This window comes from Calonectris borealis, chromosome 5 (genome assembly GCF_964195595.1).
Source record: "Calonectris borealis chromosome 5, bCalBor7.hap1.2, whole genome shotgun sequence".
NCBI lineage: Eukaryota > Metazoa > Chordata > Aves > Procellariiformes > Procellariidae > Calonectris > Calonectris borealis.
In genome coordinates, this window is record NC_134316.1 from 45,861,963 (window position 1) to 45,883,484 (window position 21,522).

At 33.9% G+C, this 21,522-nt stretch overlaps 1 protein-coding gene across 1 annotated transcript in view; it reads left to right on the plus strand.

Moving 5' to 3' along the window:
- FUT8 (fucosyltransferase 8) overlaps window positions 1–21,522 on the plus strand; it is a 135,461-nt gene that overhangs the window by 102,040 nt on the left and 11,899 nt on the right. The window contains exons 9-10 of the mRNA XM_075152280.1: window positions 16,872–17,118; window positions 18,370–18,546. Coding sequence (XP_075008381.1) covers window positions 16,872–17,118; window positions 18,370–18,546 — 424 coding nt within the window. The remainder of the gene's footprint in view (window positions 1–16,871; window positions 17,119–18,369; window positions 18,547–21,522) is intronic.

Sequence of the window (21,522 nt, forward strand, 5' to 3'; positions counted from 1 at the left end):
TCATTGAACTATAATCTTAAAATATGAATTAACTAACATGTTTATATGTATAATTCAAGAAAGAGGATACTGTGTGTATTAATTTTTAATTTATTAAAGCCAATCAGGCAACAGTAATCAAAAGGACTAAATGAAAATTGCAAACCCAAACCACAGAAAGTTCTGCAGAATAAATGGCAATAAACAAAAAAGTTTCATTCCATGAACTAGATCTTCCTTGACAGTAGGGTTTTTTTACATAAATCAGATGAATATTTAGTATTAGCCTAAAAAACCCTTTAACTTGCATACAATTGTATGAATTATGTTTTGCTCCCATACCTCTCTTCTTTATAAAATCTTGCAGAAAAAATTGATCCATTTCTATTTCTAATTCTTAATATCTTTTTTATACACTGACTTTCATTATTTTCATTTTAATTCAAGCAAATTTACGTTACTGTGAAGCATACTGGGGAATGGTAATTTGAGAGAACAGAGCTGAACAGCAATCTGTCTTCTATTTTCCCTTTGTTTCAGTTGTGTTAATCTTGAAATCAAGCCACTGATATTGCATAGATTTTTGTTGTGAAGGTGCTTTGTGTAAGATGCTCTATATGAAGACATTTGTGTACGTAAACGTGAAAAAGTATTTAGAAAGTGGTAGCTCTTAAAAGGACCTTAGAATTCTAATGAGATAGGTCAGTTTTCAGAGCAATGCAGTAGACTAAGAGAGCAAAGTGTGATCGTTGTGTCTAAGTGGAGGGTTATTGAATAGTAGCAAGAAGTTATTTTTGCCTTGCAGAGCAATGGCCAGACTGCAGCACGCTGTCTAGTTTTGTTATCTGGCCTTCAGAATGGATATTGATAAATATGAAAGGATTCTCAGAAAGAACTGCACTGATTCAAGGCCAGAAAAATCTGCTCTACAGTGAGAGATTAAAGAATGTAATTCAATTTAAAAATGAAGCAATTTTAAAAAGCTGGTCCTGCCACATTTTATCAGCATTTCTATATGGGAAAAATGTCTACTTTTAAACAAAAGCATGTGGCTGGACAATTCAGATTGGAAATAAGGTCTGTTTTTTGCAGAAAGATTGGGTGACTACTGTAATAATTTATTCAGGGCATATGGTAGATTCTCCATCTGTAAGTCTTCATTTCATCAAGATTATATGTGTTCTTGAAAACCGTGGATTATCTCCCTTTCAATCTCTTAATATTTTGCATGTGTGGCATAGAAGGTTATTGTGATTTCAGTGACCCAGTTGAAGCTGTGGTCTGGTATACAGTAAACAGGCTAGGATGAGGAAGGCTGATTAGAGCCATCAGCAACTCAATAGCTATGCTTGGATGAGCACAAGTAGAGTCATTTATTTTAAACAGTCCTTTTCCTGCTGTTGCTCAAGGGATTGGAACAGCAGAAAAACAAAAGGAAAAGTAAGTTGACACATTTTTTAAAATATGTATTTTACTTTTTTGAGCAAGGTGAGTCAATCCATGAAAAGAAACACAAGGTATAACAAAAGAGTTAAATGTTGTCTTTGAGCACACGGCAATCCTTTTTCACTTTCAAATATCAGATCAGTGCTTAACTTTATGAACAAAACTGTTAGTGGAATAAAAGAAGCAAAGTCTTAGAGACAAGTGGAAGTCAAATTCATTTAACCAGCTGATCTTACAGTGAAGGAAAATACTTTACATATATAGAGAGATGGGATGGAGGGGGAGAGAGATTGATTTGTGTTATTGAGCCCACTTTACTATATATAATGTCTTTGAGGTCATTGCAAATCTCCTATCAAGAGTTAGAGATGTTTATAAATTCTAGAAAAAGATCTTTTCTAATGGTTAAAAATTGACTTTAAAGTTAAGGTGCTTTGGAACATTTTGAAATCCTCTTCTGATTAGAAGTCTTTGAGTCAAAAATGTTCTGAGTATATAATATTCAGAAATAAAAATGAAACTGAAAGAGGTGAATTCAAAATCACACAGGGGGTAATGAGACAAAAATTTCAGTATATTCCAAAAGCAATTACATTCTTTCCTGGTAGGAATTATATGTCATGAGACATAAGTAAAAGAAATTGCCTTTTTTTTTTAAGTTTACATATGTTTATGCTAATGTTATCACCAGCAGTCCATGTAAAAGTACGGTATGTCTTCTTCAGTTTTACAACTTCTTAAATTAACAATTAGGCATACAGCGTTTTTTATCATTACAAGTCAGTATTTAGTCTTGCTTTTTATGAAATTTGCATCCTTTATAAAACATAAGTTGATACTTTCGGGATCTCACAGAAACTGAACAGCGTGCTTTGCTGTAGCTTTACAAGTAATTTAAAAGACCATTTGTGATCCTGTTTTGAACCATGGGTAGAGCAGATTGTATTTTTTTCCTGCTATGAAGCAATTCTCATTAATTTTTATTCACGTAGAAAATAGTTTCTGGAAAGGTAAGTTCTTCTCACATATGTAAAAAAAGATCTTCAGAATACTATAAAGTTATATTTAGAAGATATCTGGTAACGTAACTGAACTCAGTTCCAACATCCATGTGTAAAAAAAAAATGGTTACATATATTCCTGGTTTTTTTCCCTTTGTCCTTCTTTAAGAAGGGTTTACTTAATATAGGTCGTCTGCCCGTTGCATCAAAAGTGAAGAGTCCAGGCTTCCTTTAGCCCTGAAGTAAGTTAAATTGTAGCCCAAAAGTACATTATAAATTTTTAATTATTTTTAAATTCTTGCTACAGCTTTTTGCTTGTTATGCAAATATGGCTGTTGAAAATCAGAAAAAAAGTATTTAGAGGTCATCTTAAGAATGTATTAATTATCATCATAGCTGCATTTATATAACACAGGTCATTGTCTGAAAATTGGAAAATGGTGTCTGTAATTATTGTTTCTGTTACAGAAGCTCCTGGAAGCCTTGTTCCGACAGGTATTTTCCAGGGAGATAGTATTACAGACTGTAAAATCTTGCAATCAGAATTAGGACCAATAAGATAGACACAGTAGAAGATATTAGTAGAGTGAGTAATTTTATACCTAGTAAAATCCGCATGAAGGCATTTAACTCTTGGCTTAATTTTTAAATATAGTATACAACAAAGTTATTCATAGTTATAATCCTGGCATTCATTGCAGACATAGCAGAGAAATTAAGATACTTCGGAAAGTAATTTTTATACCTGATGGGAAGTAGGATCAAGGAGTAAAATACAGAAGCAGGTTTTGAAACTGTTCAGAGACCTGAGAATAAAAAAGAAATCTTCAGAAGGCCTTTTGGTTTAGAGGGATTACAGGCAAAAGGAGTAGAAGTGTCACAGTCAGAAAATGCCTGGATGATGTCACAACGTTAACTTAAATGCTGTGAATATCAACATATAGGTATTAGTTATCTCCTTAAAAATTCATAATTAACTTCATGTTACTCAACTTGTCCTTTATATGTCATTATATTATTTGCTGTGTCAGCCCATAATCATGCAGGAGAATATGAGATTAGTTTACATGGAAAGACAGTGTAGTATCTCTCGTGGCACCTCTTGCAACATGCCTTAAAGTTTGGATTTAATAGTCTGCATTCCAATTAACATTTTAATTTTACCTTTTCCCACTGTTGGACTTAAAAAAACAGCTACTGTTATCTTAAAAATAAAAAAAAATGAATCCAGTATATGCTCTAAAGAGATCATATGCAGATTTTAGTTATTTCACAACCTTGATTTTCTTTTTTTAATGCATGTACATACGGTACATTGTCAATAGTTGACATGTTCCAGTGGAAATGTGTTAAGACATTTGGCTTTCTTTATTGGTGTACTACTCAAACATTTTGTAGCTACAGTGGAAGTTTAGTTAGGTGGGAAGACTAAATAAGAGAAACCAGATAAGTGAATTTGGTAGGGGGAAAGAATCTGAAGTGGCCCTCCACTTATCTAAGATAAAATTAAAAAGTTATCTTTGCATCTTAGAAAGCTTAGAAAGCAGAATTCAGGCAAATCAAATTCAGATTGCGTGAGTGTAGGGATTTCTCAGTTTAGGACACCATGTATCATTTGTAAGGTTATATGCTGTGTGTGCATCTCACAGAGCTCCGAAACAAAGTACTCTCTTCCAGACAGAGAGATGAAACTGAGAAAAGAAGCGGAGAGAAACTGAGACTTTCAGTGATACCATAGAGTTGTCCTGCCTTCAGCTTGCAATTCTGGTATTGTTGTGGAGGAACATTTTTTACTAGGGTGATAAGAAGGTGCCAGAAGAAACAGAAGTCTACAAATAGAAAGGGAGGCTGAAATTCCTGATTTGAAATGTGTGTATAGCCAGAACAGCATATCAGAAACTTATGGGATGTTTCAGTACCCACAGTAATTTATGCGAGAAGACCAGATGGTGTCATACAGCAGGGGTATAACTATGTCTGCTTAAAATAACAAATAAATAACAGTAAATAAAAAGAATCCAAACAATCCACTACAATGTTTCATTTAAAAAAGGGAGCTACATAAAAAATAAGTCAGAATGCTTATAAAACATAGAATCATAGAATCATTTAGGTTGGAAAAGACCTTTAAGATCATCAAGTCCAACTGTTAACATAGCACTGCCAAGTCCACCACTAAACCATGTGGAAGAGCCAGGTCCTCAGATGCTGCAAACTGGCAATTTATGCCGGTGGAGGCCCTGCCCCTAGATATTTTGTGGTTGTTGCATGAGGAGCAATGGAGCAATCTGGAGGGCCAATACATGATCAAGGGATGAAAGGAGCACTGAAAGAAGACAAGACTGTAGTACAAACTATAAAAATATTTCAGATCCACATTCATTGTGGAAGAGCTCAGGGAGGCTCCCGTGCTGGAATCTTTCTTCACAGGGGACACTTTGGATGCTCTTTCTCAAACAAGTGTCATTAAAAGCATTTTACAACAAAACATTTTGTTTATAATTGCTCTTTGTTTATAATTGCTGTTCTACAGAACAATGGAAGGTGGCTGAAGGAATACCAATTTTCAAAAAGGGTTCTAGCAAATCACGGACTCTGCATTGGACAAATTGACAGAAATAATAATGAAGAATCATTTTAGGGAATACACAGAAACATATGTTGTGGTGGAGAAGAGTAAATGATAGTTTTATAGAAGGAAATAATGTCTCATAAATTTAGTGGATTTATTTGAGAGGGGCAAAAAATACGTAGGTATGGAAGACGTGAGTTCATTTAATATCTTGCACTTCAAGAAAGCACTTCAGAAGGCTTCCCCAGATGTAAACTACCATGAGATAGAAGAGAAGCTCCTAATATATATAAAATTGGGTTAAAAGAAACTTCAGAGGGAAAGGGTAGAAATTAATGATTAATATTCCTTAGAGGACAAAGTCACCAGCAGAGACTGATGCAAACTTTACTCTTCAACATATTCATATCTCATCTGGCAAAGAGAGAGAATGTGAGATGGCAGTATTTCTAACGATAATAAGGTATTTTGATTAGTGAAGGTGAAAATTCTTTGTGAACAGTTACAGAAGGCTCATGCGAAATAAAATAGCAGATAAAAGTCTGTTTTGATAAAGACCAGGTAATGGGGAAGAACAACCCTGAACTATACACTCAGTGGTGAGATCTGGCTACGCACTGCTATTTAGGAAGTGTGGAAGCACATCCAGTGGCCAGTATACCATAGTAACAGGTTTGCCTAAAAACTTTTGCTTAAACTTAGTGCATGATTAACATTTGCTTTTCAATATTTCACCTTCAGTATTAGAGAGTGCGTATTTAAATGGTGATACTAAAGGAACTGGGTGGCTCAATTAATGTACAGTGAGAATAAGGTTTTTCATTTTCAGATCACAAGTTCATATTTATGGTTCAAATCCAGTCTGACTGGATGTTTCGTTGCATCTCTGAAATAAGTATATGGATTTCCTGAGCCACTGCTGCTGTTGACTCTTACTTTGGCAGCCTTTCCAGAAGCAGAAAGGCTTGCATGAACAAAGCTAGTTGAATTCTGTTGTCCCCTCTCTCCTGAGATCGGAGTGAAGCCCTGTTGATGATGTGGTATTTTTGCCAATATTTTGCATTTTTTGTGTGTAAATAGAAAACTACATACTTCAGTTTTCTGCACAGCTGTTTTCACAAGAATACCAGTTTCTCTCATAAAAATACAAGGAGAAAGTATATAAATAGCTGTAACTTTTTCACAAAGAATGTTAAGTGTGATCAATATTAAAATCAAGTAGCTGTACACTGTCATTCTGTCTTGTTCTAAAAGATCTAATGATCTGAAATCAGAATTACGGGAGATGCAATCATTTCCTGTAACTAGCTTTATTTCATTTGTTTTTACATAGAAGAATGTTTGCCTTTGGTCTTTCAGTGGGTTTGGGTTTTTGTTGGTTTTTTTGTTTGTTTGTTGAGGTTTTTTTGTAGCAATACTTTTAATGTAGTCTTACAACTTGTGACACAAAGTTCACTTGTGCAATCCCAAATCTGCCATACTAAACTGAATCCATTTGTATTTTAATAAGTTCCTCATAAAATACATCTGTGTGCTCCTTCACACTATAATCAATCAAGCCCACAATATTGAATGTTGATTCTAGTTAGGCCATTTATATAGGCTGTGTGCTATTGGTTCTCATTTAATTGTATGAGGAATTACATTAAATCTATTCTTGATAAAGGAACGGTGTTCTTAGAGGTTGTTTTCCATGCCAGCAGCATTTTTTAGCAGGACGGGAGATAAGTAGGGAATACATTGCTTTTAAATACAGCCATGGTTAAGTAAATTTTCCAGTGGCAGAAGTAAGGATGTATATATTTCTTTAACATTTGATGTATATAATTGCATGTATATATCTATCCGATAATGTTCAAGGAGCAAAAATATGGAGATTTTATACAATGAGTTCTCCTTATGTCATTGTTAATTTAGGTTAAGATTTGATGTCTGTATGAAGGGTGCTTGACTGTTTGGTAATAGTTCCATGCATGGGCAGGACCATAAGCGGACTAGCAAACGCATTGTTCAATGAGAATTATTTAAGTATGTTGAAGTGAATGAAGGTAACCTAGAACAAAGGATTTTTATTCAGGAATAAATGTGTCCACTGAAATAATTATTTTCAAAATGGTAGGGACTTATTTCCCTATATTTCTTGATTAGGGGAAGTTGAAGCACTGCGGTTATTTTGTAGACCTGGAAATCTAAGGAGTGCATGAAGAGGGGGGAAAAAAGGACTCTTGGCTCTATTCTCTGCAGTGGTACCAATAACTGATCACATATTTGATCACATATCTTATGCTGTTCATATGAAATATTACCTTTTGAAGCATGGCTTTCCCATTTTCCTAAAAAATCGATGTTGCCCCAATATACTAGCAAAAGTAGTGATTAATTGCAAACTTTTCTCACAAGCATTAAATCACGGATGACTGTCACTCTTCTAACAATTGTTCATAAGCAAAAAGCTACAAATTGGCCTAATTAGTAGAATTTATTGGACTTAAGGTAACCATTCTATACTTGAAAAGTTGTACTGTAGTGTGTACACTAGGGAAGAATACAAGTGTGTTTTGTGTTCAAATGAAAAAAAAAAAAACGTTTTTTGAATATCAAGAGACAGCATTAGGCAAATTGAGAGTAAAATTACCTCAGAAATATGTTGGGTCTCAGACAATCTTTACAAAGTTTCAAATGTTAATTGGAATTCTTTGTTTGGCTGCATAAATTTCAATCCAAACTGCAGCATTCTCAGATTTTGGGGAAATTATTACCTGCATTGAAGTTTCAAATTATTTTCTAATGTATTACGCTAGTCATTACAATGTCCGCAATGTTATGGTTAAGTAATACTAATTTTAAGTAATCTTTAAACAAGGGTGGTCTGAGCTGGCAGCTGTGGGGTTGAATTCAAGTCATGAAAACATTTCATCCAAACCCTTCCTATGTCTTGAAAATGGTTACCACCATTTCCAGGGGAAAGGCATGCCAGAGCACCTCTAGCACTATGGGTTATCACTCTGGTACTTGGGAATGTATCATTTAATATGGGGTCATCTTTTCTATGAATGCAGATACTATTAATTCTGTATAGAGAGGCTGTAGTTCAAGGCTGGACATTTCATTCATTTCGGTATAACTTTGCCAAATCCTAAAGGGTTCTTGTCTTTTTGCATTTGAGTAATGAATAAACAACAACCTAAAAATATCAGCTAATTACTCAAAATCTATTTCTTGTATAGATACAGAATGTGATACTGAAAAGATGCTTTTATTGCTATATATTTTTTGTTAGACATGAAGAATCAACTAAGTAGGCAAATGGTACTGAATACTGTTTTTCACCATGTGAAATAACTGAAAGCTATACCAAGACTTTTAAAGCAGAAATAATTTCCTGCATTTTGTATTTCTGTTTCTCAATCTTTAGGCTCTCAGCCCACTGAGTTCTTCCTAGTGTTGTGAACAGATAAGAAATTTGGAAACCTGCATTTTATTACATTGGTCTTCTACCTACATTGCAAGACACACGTTTATTTTTTTAACATTTCATATGAAACAAGAAATATTTAATATTCCAGGAAAAATACTATAATCTCATATTTTTGGCATTACATGTCCATGAATGCCATCTAACAAGTTTTGTAGAAAAATCATTAGAACCTATTTCCCTTTATCTGCTATTACGTAAATCCTGGGACAAATCTCAAAAACATAGGTGTTTTGTTTCCAAGTGCCCTTGTCTCCTATAAGAAACAGTACTGGTTTTAAGTTTCTAATAGTGTGCAAATTAATAATACTTTATTACTGTAATAGTTATGGAGAAAACTTTTATTTTTATATGTGAGTTTTATTGTTTTTATTAATTCTTCCACTACATTTCCCCCTTATTTTCTTTAGAAAATAGAAAATTCTGTCTTCAGATGATAGACCACTTGAAAAGGGGCATACATGTTATGACTGAAGACCAGAAAAATTTGCTTTTCCATTACTGCAGAGTTACACTGTTGTTTTTCCCTCTTCTATGCTAGTAGACCATATGAAGTAGAATTCTGTTTCTCTCAGTTTCTTTCAGATGCACTGTTAAGGTGAAGTGAGCCTCACTGATACTAATTTCCAACAGCATAGCAGTTTTATTCTCTGCTATTTTATTTATGGCTAACTAAAATGTTTTTTTGTCTACGTGCACCTTGAGGGTTGTGTTCCATTTGGATTTGCATATGAAGGTATTTTTACTAATTCATTGAAAGAAGAGTCTTCCAAGGGTTCAAATTAGGACAAGACAAGATTGGGATCTCAAGTTAAAAACCACTAGCTCAAAAAGACAGTAAATGTCTTATCTAAACCGGGAGCCCTTCTCCACTGGGTGCCTGGACATCCAGCTCCGAATGTTAAGCTCCATTCTCATGACCTGTTGAAAACTTTTAGGTCTCCTAAAATATCGTCTTGAGGTTGTCTTGGTTTTTGCGTGTTTATACATGCTTGTTACAGGCTCATACGTATGTCCGATTAGCATATGCATGCCAGAGATCAGTCCCTGCAGATAAGTCCCTGCAGCTGTTAAAGGATTATGTAAAAGTAAGTTGTTTCTCTTTTATTCCAGAAAAGACAACCTAATATTCAAAGCAAGTATTTGGAAGTATTTTCAGGTATATAGTAATTAACATTAGACTGAAATAGAGAATGAGCTTCAGTGGAATTGTTTCAAATTAAATCCAAAATTAGTTTTTCTTCAATATTGCTGTACAGATCTTTTCTATATGTTTTCCCAAGTTATTTCAGCTATCCTTGTCTAAGATCTTACTTTTAAATCATCAACTCTGATTACTGTTTGCATGAATGACTAAAGCTGGATAACATGGCAAAACCCCTTTGCATTTATAAAAGTGTATTTGCCTTTGCAAATACATTTTGTGATATCTTCTGGTAGCCAGGGAGCTGGAGCTCTTCTTAGACAGGTGCCCCTTTCATATAGGCTGTTTAGACAAAATGGGGCATTGTTCAAAAGCAGTTTGAATATATGAAGATAAAGGGAAAAATAAATTACTAGTAAGCTTCTTGATTTCTATTTAGTTTGACAGTCTGCTGAAAATGCCTTCACTGACTGTTATATGAAGTCAATTTGTGCAATCATACACTTCATCTGTAAACTTTCCAGCTGGCACGCTGAATATCTAAACAATTGAGGAAGGGAAGAATCTTTACTTTTTAATGTTCTCTGGGTGGTAATGGCCATAAAAAACTTCTAATAAGTGATGAGAAATTTTCAACAGAGTGAAACAGAAATATAGGTCTTTATAATGCAGCTCACCTGAGCTTACTAAAAAGGGAATGGAGGCCCTAAAGGCATCAGGAGATGCTACTGGTTTAGTTTTGTTAGAGACATAGCTATTTCAAATGCAGAAATTGATACACTCAGTTCATGCTTTCATTAGATCCAAGAGGGAGAACGTTCATTGAAATCTCATTACAGGTATAGCACTGTTTATCTTTACATTGTGGTTTTGATTGTGGGTAGGGTTTTCAAAAAACCAGACTGACATGGGAAAACAAATACTATTGAAAGTCAGTGGAACTTGTGTTACAAAGACATGTTAGTAGTTCAGGAGCTCTGGAAGTTAGGGTTTTTGCTGCAGCAGAAATAAGACTGCCATCAAAGTTTTCTTTTTTTGAGGGGAGCTGATAAAATAGTATCTCTGGCAGAGAATTATTTTAGCCAAGTTTCCTGTGAAAGCAAATGTTTTGTCATCATGCTGTACCTTTCCGTCTGCTTCTTTTTTTATCTTAACTTAGTACAAGTTCTGAATATTGGATGAATTTTGGCCAAATTTGACTGAAAGAAATGGGTCTTGTTAAGGTCTCTCAAAAGTCTTCAAAATAGGTAGCCTGGGTATGTGTATACAGCCGCTGAAGTCAATATTCAGACCTACCAGTAAGTGAGAAGCAGTCACTGACTCATCACAGATGTCACTTTCCAACAAGCAAACAGTACAGAGGGTGGTAAGAGACATGGGAATACGTGAGAGTAGTTGCAAGGGTTGTGCAAGAGAGGAGAGGAAAGGATGCAGGAATAAAAGCCTTGGGAGTGCTGGGTTGAGAAAAGTAATAGAAGACATGTTGGCATGTTTGAAAACATTTGGTTTATTCCCTCCTGAAGCTATCAAGAATCAGCCTCTTGGGATGACAAATGGGACAACACTACCCATATGGCATATAAAACCTGGGAAAAAAAAAAAAAAAAAAGACTGTCTTTTCAGTTTCTTTAAAACCGAATTGCACCAAATTTATTCAATACCTGCCTGCCTTAAAAGGTTTGATAGATAAAAGATGATTAAAAAAGTTTATAAGTGGAACACCATGAGAAAGTAATCAGAAACCAAGTTTAAAAATTTTGTATTAAAAATATACAAAGCAAAATCTTAGAGAAAAAACACTTAAATATACAAGTTATATTTCACACTGACTACTTTAAAAGAAAAATAGGATTCTTTATCTCATTTTAATTAAATTTTATAATTCAACTATGGCATAAAGTCCTTACTAGGTGACTAATAATGTTTGGAAATGCCCAAACAAGTTGTTTCTTTCTTCTGAACTAGTTGACAATTCATAAATAGCATAACACACCAGAACTTTGCATAGTTTCCATTCTTTATTTTGTCTGCTTTGCAAAGAAAAGCATTAAAATATCATTGAAGTTGATGAACCATGAACTTGATGTCTTTGCAATATGTAACAGTAGCCAGCAAGACAATGAAGAACCTTGTGAGAATTCAGCACGGTCCCTCTCACCGTATCCTATGCTAATCTAACAGCATTCCTAGCACTCTGACATACCTTGTGTGATTGAATTTAGAATTGTTCACTCACTTGGGGCGAGGTTTCAAATTGGCAGTAAGTCTTTCAGGTTGTAGAGGTTAGTTAAGTAGAGCTGTGTTTAGTCTATGCAAGTTGATACTGGCTTAAATAAGTATATTATAAAAACCAAAAAGCAGTGAAGCTATTCCATTGTTATTTGATTTTATTCAGTTGTATTTCTAGCAACACAAACTGAAATTAAATTTACACAACAGTAATGTCCTTAGCACAGTGCTCCTTGGCATACTTTTCAGGACAACTTCTTGAAAGAATACTTTGAAATTAGATGATGAATTTTGAAATAATAGGAGAATGAATAAAGTGCCCAAACAGATTTTCAGTTAACATTGACTTACAGTATTGTTTGTTACTTGAAATGAGGTCAACATTTTGCCATGCAAAGTAATGAACACCCAACAAAAATGCCGATCCAAATGCAGGTGTGAGCCAATGTTCAGATGGCAGGAAGTAAGGTAACGTGAAATGACAAAATTCCAAAGGTCTTTTGCAGCCAAACCAACATTTTTTACGCTTCAAAGAAGTTGATATAGAAGATACAAATAGTGAAAGTCTCTAAGTGGGCTTTAAATTAGGAGGACAAAGGTTAAATTTGAAAAATAGGCAGTAAGATTGTGCCAAATCATGAAAAATTATGTAAGTCCTGTGAACTATAAAGTAAGCAATTAAAGCACATTGGGATACTGCAGGGAAACAAAGTTACGCTTTTTGTAACACACACAGCTGATTTCGGTATTTAAAAAATAATCAGTGGGACTCCTGGAAATTGAAACTGTATTACTGATCTATTAGTGATGAACATATCCAAAAGATGGTGATAAATAAGAACTAGCTGGTGCAACTGGCATGGGTCATCTAAATAAAAATAAATTTCTTCACAAGTCTGTGATTTTCCTCCAGAGTATGTTGTTACGATAAGAGTGAGTGTTACCAATATTGCAGTACTTTATGACTATTAGAAAAACACTTGATCTTTTGATCACTCAGTGAAGGAAAAATGGATTAAGTTGCAGAACTTTGGAGGACAATTATTTAGGTTAATCCAAACTGAAAAATAGCACCTGGAATCGTATGAAACTTAAACAAGCTATAAATAGAATTATAGAGGCAAATTATGGCAACTGTTAAGAGCAAAATAAAATCACATTGGAAGAAGTAGCTTGAAGTATTGCTCAAATGTAAATGACCTGTAACAACTCTAGAGGTATCTTCCGACCTAAGTAATTCTATGATTCTGTGATCAAATGTCAAAGTTGGACCTGCACTGAGCAGGGAATTGGACTTGATTGACACGATGATACTGTGATTTGAACTATCAACATGAGAAAAACAGATAAGCATTAGTAGGGATTATTACCTTTTATGGCTTATCTATTATTTAACAAAATACAGCTGGGAAATGGAAGAACTGTGGTTTTTAAGATTTAGAGAATACATAGCTAAAAAAATGAAGAAATGTGTGAATGAAAAGATCATTCTTATTTTAACCCAACTTCTATCTTCAGTGATAGTGAACAGCTACAGTTCATATCTATCAAGAACTTGACTTAAAGTTTTTGTAATGTATATGCTTGCCTATCAATCTGACTGAGTTTTGGTTATCTACTGTATCAATGATTTTGATTGCAGCTTATTTCTGAGTAAACTAAAACAATATCCTACTATCCAAAATTTCCATGGAAGTTTTTTGAACTATGCCTGTTGAAAATGGGACAAGATCATTGCCTATTAGAAATTTTTCAACGAACACTTTAAAAAAAAAAAAAGGAATCAGTAGGATAAGAAAGCTGTCACTTGCCTACATGGCTGTTGCAGGGAGTTGTTTACTCCTTCAGGTTACTGAAGAGTTACTCTTCACTGTTTTCGTCCAGGACAAAAGCAAATAGTTGCTGTAAGTTTTCCTTGTATTGCATCTGCTATCTCATACATTTTAAAGTGAGTGAAGACTAATAGGAAGTTTTTTCTTCGATGTTCAGAATGATAATAAAGGTAATAAAAACTAGAAAGTTGTCAAAAAGTTTCCTAGAATTGTTCACACATCTGCATGTTTGATTACACAGATGTCCTAATCAGTGATGTTAAATGGCCGTGCTTTATCAGAAGTTTGTATGTTTGGATTAAGTGGACTTGCCCACTTCTAATTTTATGTAAACCATTAACAAAGTACAGCATTGTTGAAAATAATGATGACCACATTGATCGTTTGATTTTTTAAATTCTGTTTTTAAACAATTACATGCATTGTCTCAACAAAACACTGTGTGTGTCAGAATTATTTTGTCAACTCTTAGTAACTGGCAAAAGTCTTGAAACATGAGGGGCTTCTGTAACCATTTCAAAATTCCTGATTATAACAACAACACATTCTTTGATTTGTATTTGTGAATATTTCATTTTATGACTTTCTATTTGTTACCCATACTTTCAGTGATAGTTCCCTTGTTGGGTCTCATATTGCGTAGTTTTACAAAGTAAGGAACTCTTAATCTTCTCTGTGAAATAACCATATGATATTTTCAGTTGCTTCTCAAAAAGTAGTTTTCTGTATCTCAAAGTGCACTCATTAACACTTGACCTAGTAGTTAATTTTGCACAACCAAATTGTTTTGCCTTAATAAAATACATTTTGTTTCTTTCTGATTTTGATTCACAGCAGTCTTTTGCAACTTCATTACTATTCAAACAACGTATCTCATATAGTTGAAAGCTGAAATCTGTTTTTTTTTTCCACAGTTGTCTTTGGTATTCTTGTGATTTTGGTATATTTTAATCTAATTTGCTATATGCTGAGAGCTATCCTTGTTATTGCTGGCCAATCTCGTTTTCTTCAAAACCTTAAGGCAGCCCGTGGAAATTTTTAGAAGCACACTCTTATCCTTTGAATAGTGTGGAACAATGTATTGGGTGCTTTTCAGGGTCAGAATGCCAAATAGTGGGACAGATCGCTCAATCAGCTTTATCAATAGCAAAACTTTCCAAATGGCTGTCTTTACGCAACAACATATTTTTTCAATGATAGAATGAAGTTTAAAAACTTGTCAGTGATACCATATTTAATAAAAATTCACCTTTTTGTATGCACTGTAGCATCTCTGCTTTTTCTCCTCAAAAGAATTGCAGCAAATTTCCTTCTCTAACTTAAGATTGGAGTCTTTTCTTTCTTCTCTTGGCTAAGGTTGCTATTGCTTCTGCTGCCACCCTGTTCCTTCCCCCACGCTCAATTGAGGGGGAAAGAGTAAAAAGATGGAACCTCAAGCATTCTGTCATACTATTCGCAAGCTAAATGTTTCTTGTCTAATACTTCACATCTGCACCAGATTTAGCACTTCCCTGGCTTCAGGCTGCTTTTCTTTATTGCAGCTTTCTGAAGACATACTGATAAAATATTATCCATCTTATTATAAGAAAACTTAAATGCTCAGTATTTTTACTAAATTTATGAACTTTTACTAAATCTTTTCCTGTAAGTGTGATATAATAGATGGTAAAAATATGAATTGGCTTCTTGAATTAAAAAATATCATCCATACCTGCAGTACATATTCTATGGGAAATTCTTCTAAAAGATCTCTTTATAGTGGTTTTATACGGTGCAGTAAATATTAACATATAGATACATCTATGAAGACAGATTTTCCAAATCTATTAAAAATTAATTGAAAATATACCTGATCATAACAAACATTCCTTATTTAAATAACCGTATCTCAGAAAGTTACTGCTGAACTTTGACTAGTTTTGGTAGGTTCACTGGTGTTAATGTAGCATTCTGGTAATCTATGACTTATTCATACAATTGTCATATTTCTAGGACTGTGTCACAGATATACTGAAATGATTTTTAGTACGTGCAAAAGTGTTCCAACCTTAGCGATTTTTAACTTCTTAAAATAAGACTCGTTATCCTTGCACTGAATTGATTTTTTCAGCCATTAGGTTTATTTGGTCATCAACAGTTACATGATTTTGATTTGCTTATATTTAAAACAGTTTTCTTTCCTGGCTGATGAGCACTAAACAGAGAAGTAGCCATCTTTGCCGGTAAACACTGCAGACAATGAAAATATTCTTTTGGAGGAAATGAGCACACTAGAAATCTTACCTGAAATGTTCAATGTTTCAAAAATGTAATGCTTTGTATTATGTTGTCATGTATTATAATTTATTTCAGTGTATGAAAATAGCTTTGAATTATCAGTTATGTAGACACTTATGTTAGTGTAATTTGTAAAAACTCTTAAAAAATATTTAGTGGCTATTGAGCATTGAATGAAAGTCCCATCTAAAACATCTATACATTCCCCTTTAGTTAGTCTTTAAAAGATAACAAATTCTTACCTGTACGTGAATCACATGCTTGTATAGTGCTTGGCTGTTTTCCTTGATCTGTTTAATTTGCTACTTATCTTCATAGTTTAAGTTCTTCAGGACAGGAATTGTCTGTCTTTCTGTCCTTTCTCCCCTTCTGTCAATAGAGTAGCTAATTCAGTGGTTCTAATGGAGTCTGAAATGCTGAGATTTACTGCAATAAAATGTATTCAAAAGAGCAGCAGGGCTGTATAGTTATTTTTTTAACAATTTCCTATGCCTGAAAATATTTCTTCGTTTATTTTTTAAAAAAGTAACTGAATTTTAAGCATTTTAGATAAGAAGTCTGTCCAAGTAAGCCTTAGCACACAGTAATGGTGTAGTTGTATATAAAAAGGTATGCATATATAAACAGGAACGCTTTTTATATTTCATTAACTACGAGCTGCTAAGAATTCAAGGATCTTCAATTTTGTTCTACTGGAGTGGGTTGTTAGATACAGTTCGTACATAAATCTAATCTAAAACTATGATTTTTATTAATTTTTTTTAATGCTGTTTTGAAAAAGTAGAGCGAGGGTTAGGTAGTCTTTTTGAAGTTGAAGATACAGTTTAGCTGATATGTTTGGGATGTTATTTGCCAATGGTAAAGCTTATTAATAAAGTAAACTACTTGACTCATCCTAGTATGTATTTTAAAACAGGTGAGGCTAATGATAAGGATGTTCAGGTGGTGGAACTTCCCATTGTTGACAGCTTACACCCACGGCCACCTTATTTACCGTTGGCTATCCCCGAAGACCTGGCTGATAGGCTAATTCGTGTACATGGGGATCCTGCAGTGTGGTGGGTCTCGCAGTTTGTGAAATACTTGATTCGTCCACAGCCTTGGTTAGAAAAAGAAATAGAGGAAGCCACAAGGAAACTTGGTTTCAAACATCCAGTGATCGGGTGGGTATTTAGTTTTCTTTTTAACTGTCTGTGCTTTAATATGTGTACATAGTGATTCCTGTTCAAGACAAATTGTTTTATGATGGTTATCCAAGAGCCTCAAGCATTTTGTGGGAAGAGAGGATGCTTTCTAGATGAAGGTATTATTTTTTAACTGTGCATAATACAAGTTGATTACAAGTGCTTCTTCAGCATACTTGCCTACCTATAGTTGGACAGATATATAAAAGGTGGCTCAATAGAAGTTTTTTTTTTATGTGTCCTTCCATATCTAGAAATGTAATACAGAATTTCATTCATGTAATTGCCTTACAGCTTGTATTCCAGACACTTTTCTGTCTGGGTCTTCTTTTCAAGTGCCTATAGCCTTTACATTTGAGGAAAAAAGGCTAAGCCTACATTTTACATGCCACAGTCCACAACTAATTTTATTGTTGGCTGCACCTGAACATGGTATGTGCCTTTCCCTTTCCTGCTGATGTTTTCACTATTGTTGTTTCTTAGCAGTAACTATGAATTGGAAAGGTCTGTATGGGGAGATATGGGGAGAAGGAAGGAAAGCACCTATATGGGCAATAAAGAGCAGCTTGAGGAAGAAAAGTTTTACTGTCATGTAATGTGGAAAATTTTGCTGCTGCTATACTAAAGTCTGCAAATAGCTTCCTTTGCCAGAATTTTCCTCCAATCCTTAATCTTTTTTTTTATAGGAGTACACAATAGTTCTATCCAAATGTTGGCTTTTGCCCATTGAGTTGGTAGGCCACTTCACCACTGGTGGATCTGAAGACTTGTTAGGTTTCAAGCAGATGGGGAAGATGCATTTTTAACTACCTTCCTTCAAGCCCTGCCCTGTACTTGGTGTCCCAATATATCCGTGATGGAAATATTCCTATTTTGCTTTTGAACTGTATTGATCAAGCATTACCTAACTACACTGGGTAACTTAACCTTCTGCACAAAAGGAATACCTTATATGCTACAATTAAATCTCCTTCATTCTTTTCTTTCAGTTACACTTTGCCTTTCTTGCAAGATTATTATATTGCTTTCAAGAACAGACTGACAGCTAACTTCATGTTGTCAGTGTGTCTTGATGGACATCAATGAGTTTTAATCCTTCCTTGTTTTATGTAGGGATTCAATTTAATATGCATTCTAAAAGCACAGGCATGAAAATTAAAGTTAAAATTTCAGTTGCTAAAGTATGTATTGTATTTATAAATTGAATTCCTAGTTTCTGCCTTTTTCCAGTGTTCACGTTCGAAGGACAGACAAAGTAGGAACAGAGGCAGCATTTCATCCCATTGAAGAATATATGGTACATGTTGAAGAGCGGTTTGAACTTCTTGCTCGCAGAATGCATGTTGATAAAAAAAGAGTATATTTGGCTACAGATGACCCTTCATTGTTGCAAGAGGCAAAATCCAAGTAAGATGAATTACGTTTATATTACAGTTTGTTCCTTCTCATTAGCTTTACAATTTCTGACTATTGTGCGCACAAATCTTAGTGTAATTTTTTTTGTTTCCATTTATACAGTTAAGATTGCATTTCAGCTTCAAGTGATTTTGATTTTTCTCTCAGACATTCTCTTTTTTGGATGATTTTTTTTCCCAAGTATGCTTTTCAAAGCTTAATGTTAAAAATCTAGAAGAGTTGAGCAAGATACCTGTGACTATTTAAAAACAAACCAATGCCGTAAAAGGGAAGTAAAAATATAAATAATAAATACATCAAACTTAGAACATACATATTAAAAAGAAACTATTCAGAAATATTGTAAAAACTAGTTAATGTATTAAGAAGTTTCACCTGTCCAAAGAATACTTTTCTGTGAATAGTTGCCAGAGAAATTTTTATAAGTTGATTGAAAAGCTTCTGATGACTCTTTCAGAAAGATTTCTGTATTGACAACTTAGAAGACTTTCACCCTACATGTTGAATAATCTTAAAGTTTGTCCTTAAATATATGTGGGATTCTCGATCTGTAACATTGTCTCTGTCCCTTTTTTGCTCTTTGTCCTCTTCTAGCTTTCCAGAACATGGGTGTAACAACATACCTTAGCTATAGGCTATCCCAGCCTGTCATAGAAAATATAACTGTTTTCAAACCTGGAAATGCACAGTATGCATCCATTTACTCCTAAAATGGCCTGTATTTTCCTGTAAAAACTCACTGTTAAGTTAAGTTGCATGTTTTGCAAGGTGTCACTGAGATGGCAAAACCTTCTGTTTAGTAAAAGAAAGCAGATGTATATGGAAGAATAATGTTCCATATTTAACTGTATCTTTCTTGGGTTATGGTGTTTATGGCATATAAACAATTTCACAAATGTTTATTGCCATGACTATGGAAACTTGGATAAGTATTTCAGATGCATTAGCATCTTTTCCTTTTGAGTACTATTTATTTATTTGTCTACTGAATAGCACCTATTTCTATTTCCGAAATTTTATCTCCCTTGAGCAGAAGAATACATATTTTTTCATTTAAGCAAGGAAATTATGACTTTTTAAAATCGAGGTAACTCAAAAATGGCAAATTTTTGAACTGTTTTATTCGTGGTAGACATGCTTGGAAAAATATGTAAGATAACATACTGGATTACAAGTTTTATTTGGCATATACAAGGTAAGAAGAAAATGTTGTTTTGTAGTAGAGGAATTTTCTACAGCGTTGCAAACCTGTGTATTTCAATTGTGCTATTTCTATTTTTCTTTCATATCTATAAAGGACTGCTGTTTAAAATTATGGAGTTTTGAAAAAACTAAACGAACATACACAACTCCAGATGATGGCAATCTAATCCTTCCTTTTTTGTATATGTAGAGCCAAGAACAGTAGCAGAAACAATTATGATAACATAACATTTAAAGTGCAAATCTGAACAATGAAAAGACAGGTAATACAAAATTGAGGTTATAATATTTAATTCATTTCATTGTCCTAAATAACTTTAATTACTGTTTGTAACATAACAGAATTCAATATTGCTGTAACAATCTTAGTTATGCATTTTTTCTTTATTTGTTTTCAACTTTCAATCCTTAGCACTGTATACTTTAGCTTTGTGAATAATAATGAGATGCACTAGCTATGTAAACACACCTCATTAGTACAGCATTCATTTTGTACGTTTTCTTATTAAAAGCCATAGAATCTGTAAGTAGTGAAGAATTTTTTATCTGTTGCTGTTGAGTTTTCAGGTCATAATTTACACTGAAACATAATTTCCCAAGTTGCTTGCACCCTACTGTTGCTTGCAATCGAGTAGAAGGCATTTGAAACTTCCTGTGATTTCATAGAAGGCAGGATGCAATTTGGTGTTCTAGCATTTAAGGGCATCTGAAGGCAGGTTAAGGTCAGGTTTTGGCAATAAAGAACCTTTTATTCCTCTTCTTGTGAAGAAAACTACAAATTAGTTTACACTGCTGACAAAAAAGTTCTAGTCACATTGAACTACCAAGCTTTGATAGAAACAGCTGTCACGTTGTACTGAAGTAGCTTATGTTGACATCCATTATTGGGTACAGTAATATTAGTAAGTACTAGATATTATATCTGTCTTTACATGAGAGTTGCTGTCAAACAACATTGGCATTTAAATAATGAAAATTTAGCCAACATTCACATGAATAGGCATGTTGTTTCTATTAAGAGAAGTATTTCAAACTATTCATAGTCACGAAAACAGAAATGTTTTGACTTGTTTCAGAAACTTCCCTTGCAGTCAGATGTCTACCAACTGCAAGTACAGTAGTGAAGACAGTGGAGTCAGTATTATCAGTTTGTAGAGTGTTTTTGTTTTGTTTTGTTTTCCAAAACAAAAATAAAGAAGTGATATATTTTCAGAATTAGGATGATATAGAGCAACGTGGTTAGAGAGGAGCATGGTTGAGAGTTCAAGAGCTGTAATGATTATAGGGTTAAAGCACTTGACAACTTCTGGTAAGCAGAAGTCATGGTGTTTGTCTTATATAGGTGATAGGGATGGTGTAAATTGCTTATACTTTGGCTGATTTAATAGTTTTCAAATACAAACTTTTGAATTTCTAGTATATGTATTTCTAGTCTATAATATTATTGACAGCATCTTCACTCTTCACGGTAGAGTATTCAATATAATGCAGCTGAACATGCGTACAAATTTTTAAGAAACCGTATTTAATATCTTTCTAGTTTATATATGAATCTAATTAGGCTCTTTCTCATGTGTATGAGCACTAAAATTCAACAAATCACATTCTTCCTTTCAGGATGTTTACCTGTAAAGTCATCTGTATTTTGGTTTTTCATTATTTACAATAATTTGCCTCCCTCGTGAGGTTTTTTCCCAGCACTTATGAAAGCTTTTTTTCCATCCTATTTCACTGTTTATTTATTTCCACAATAGCAAGTTAATG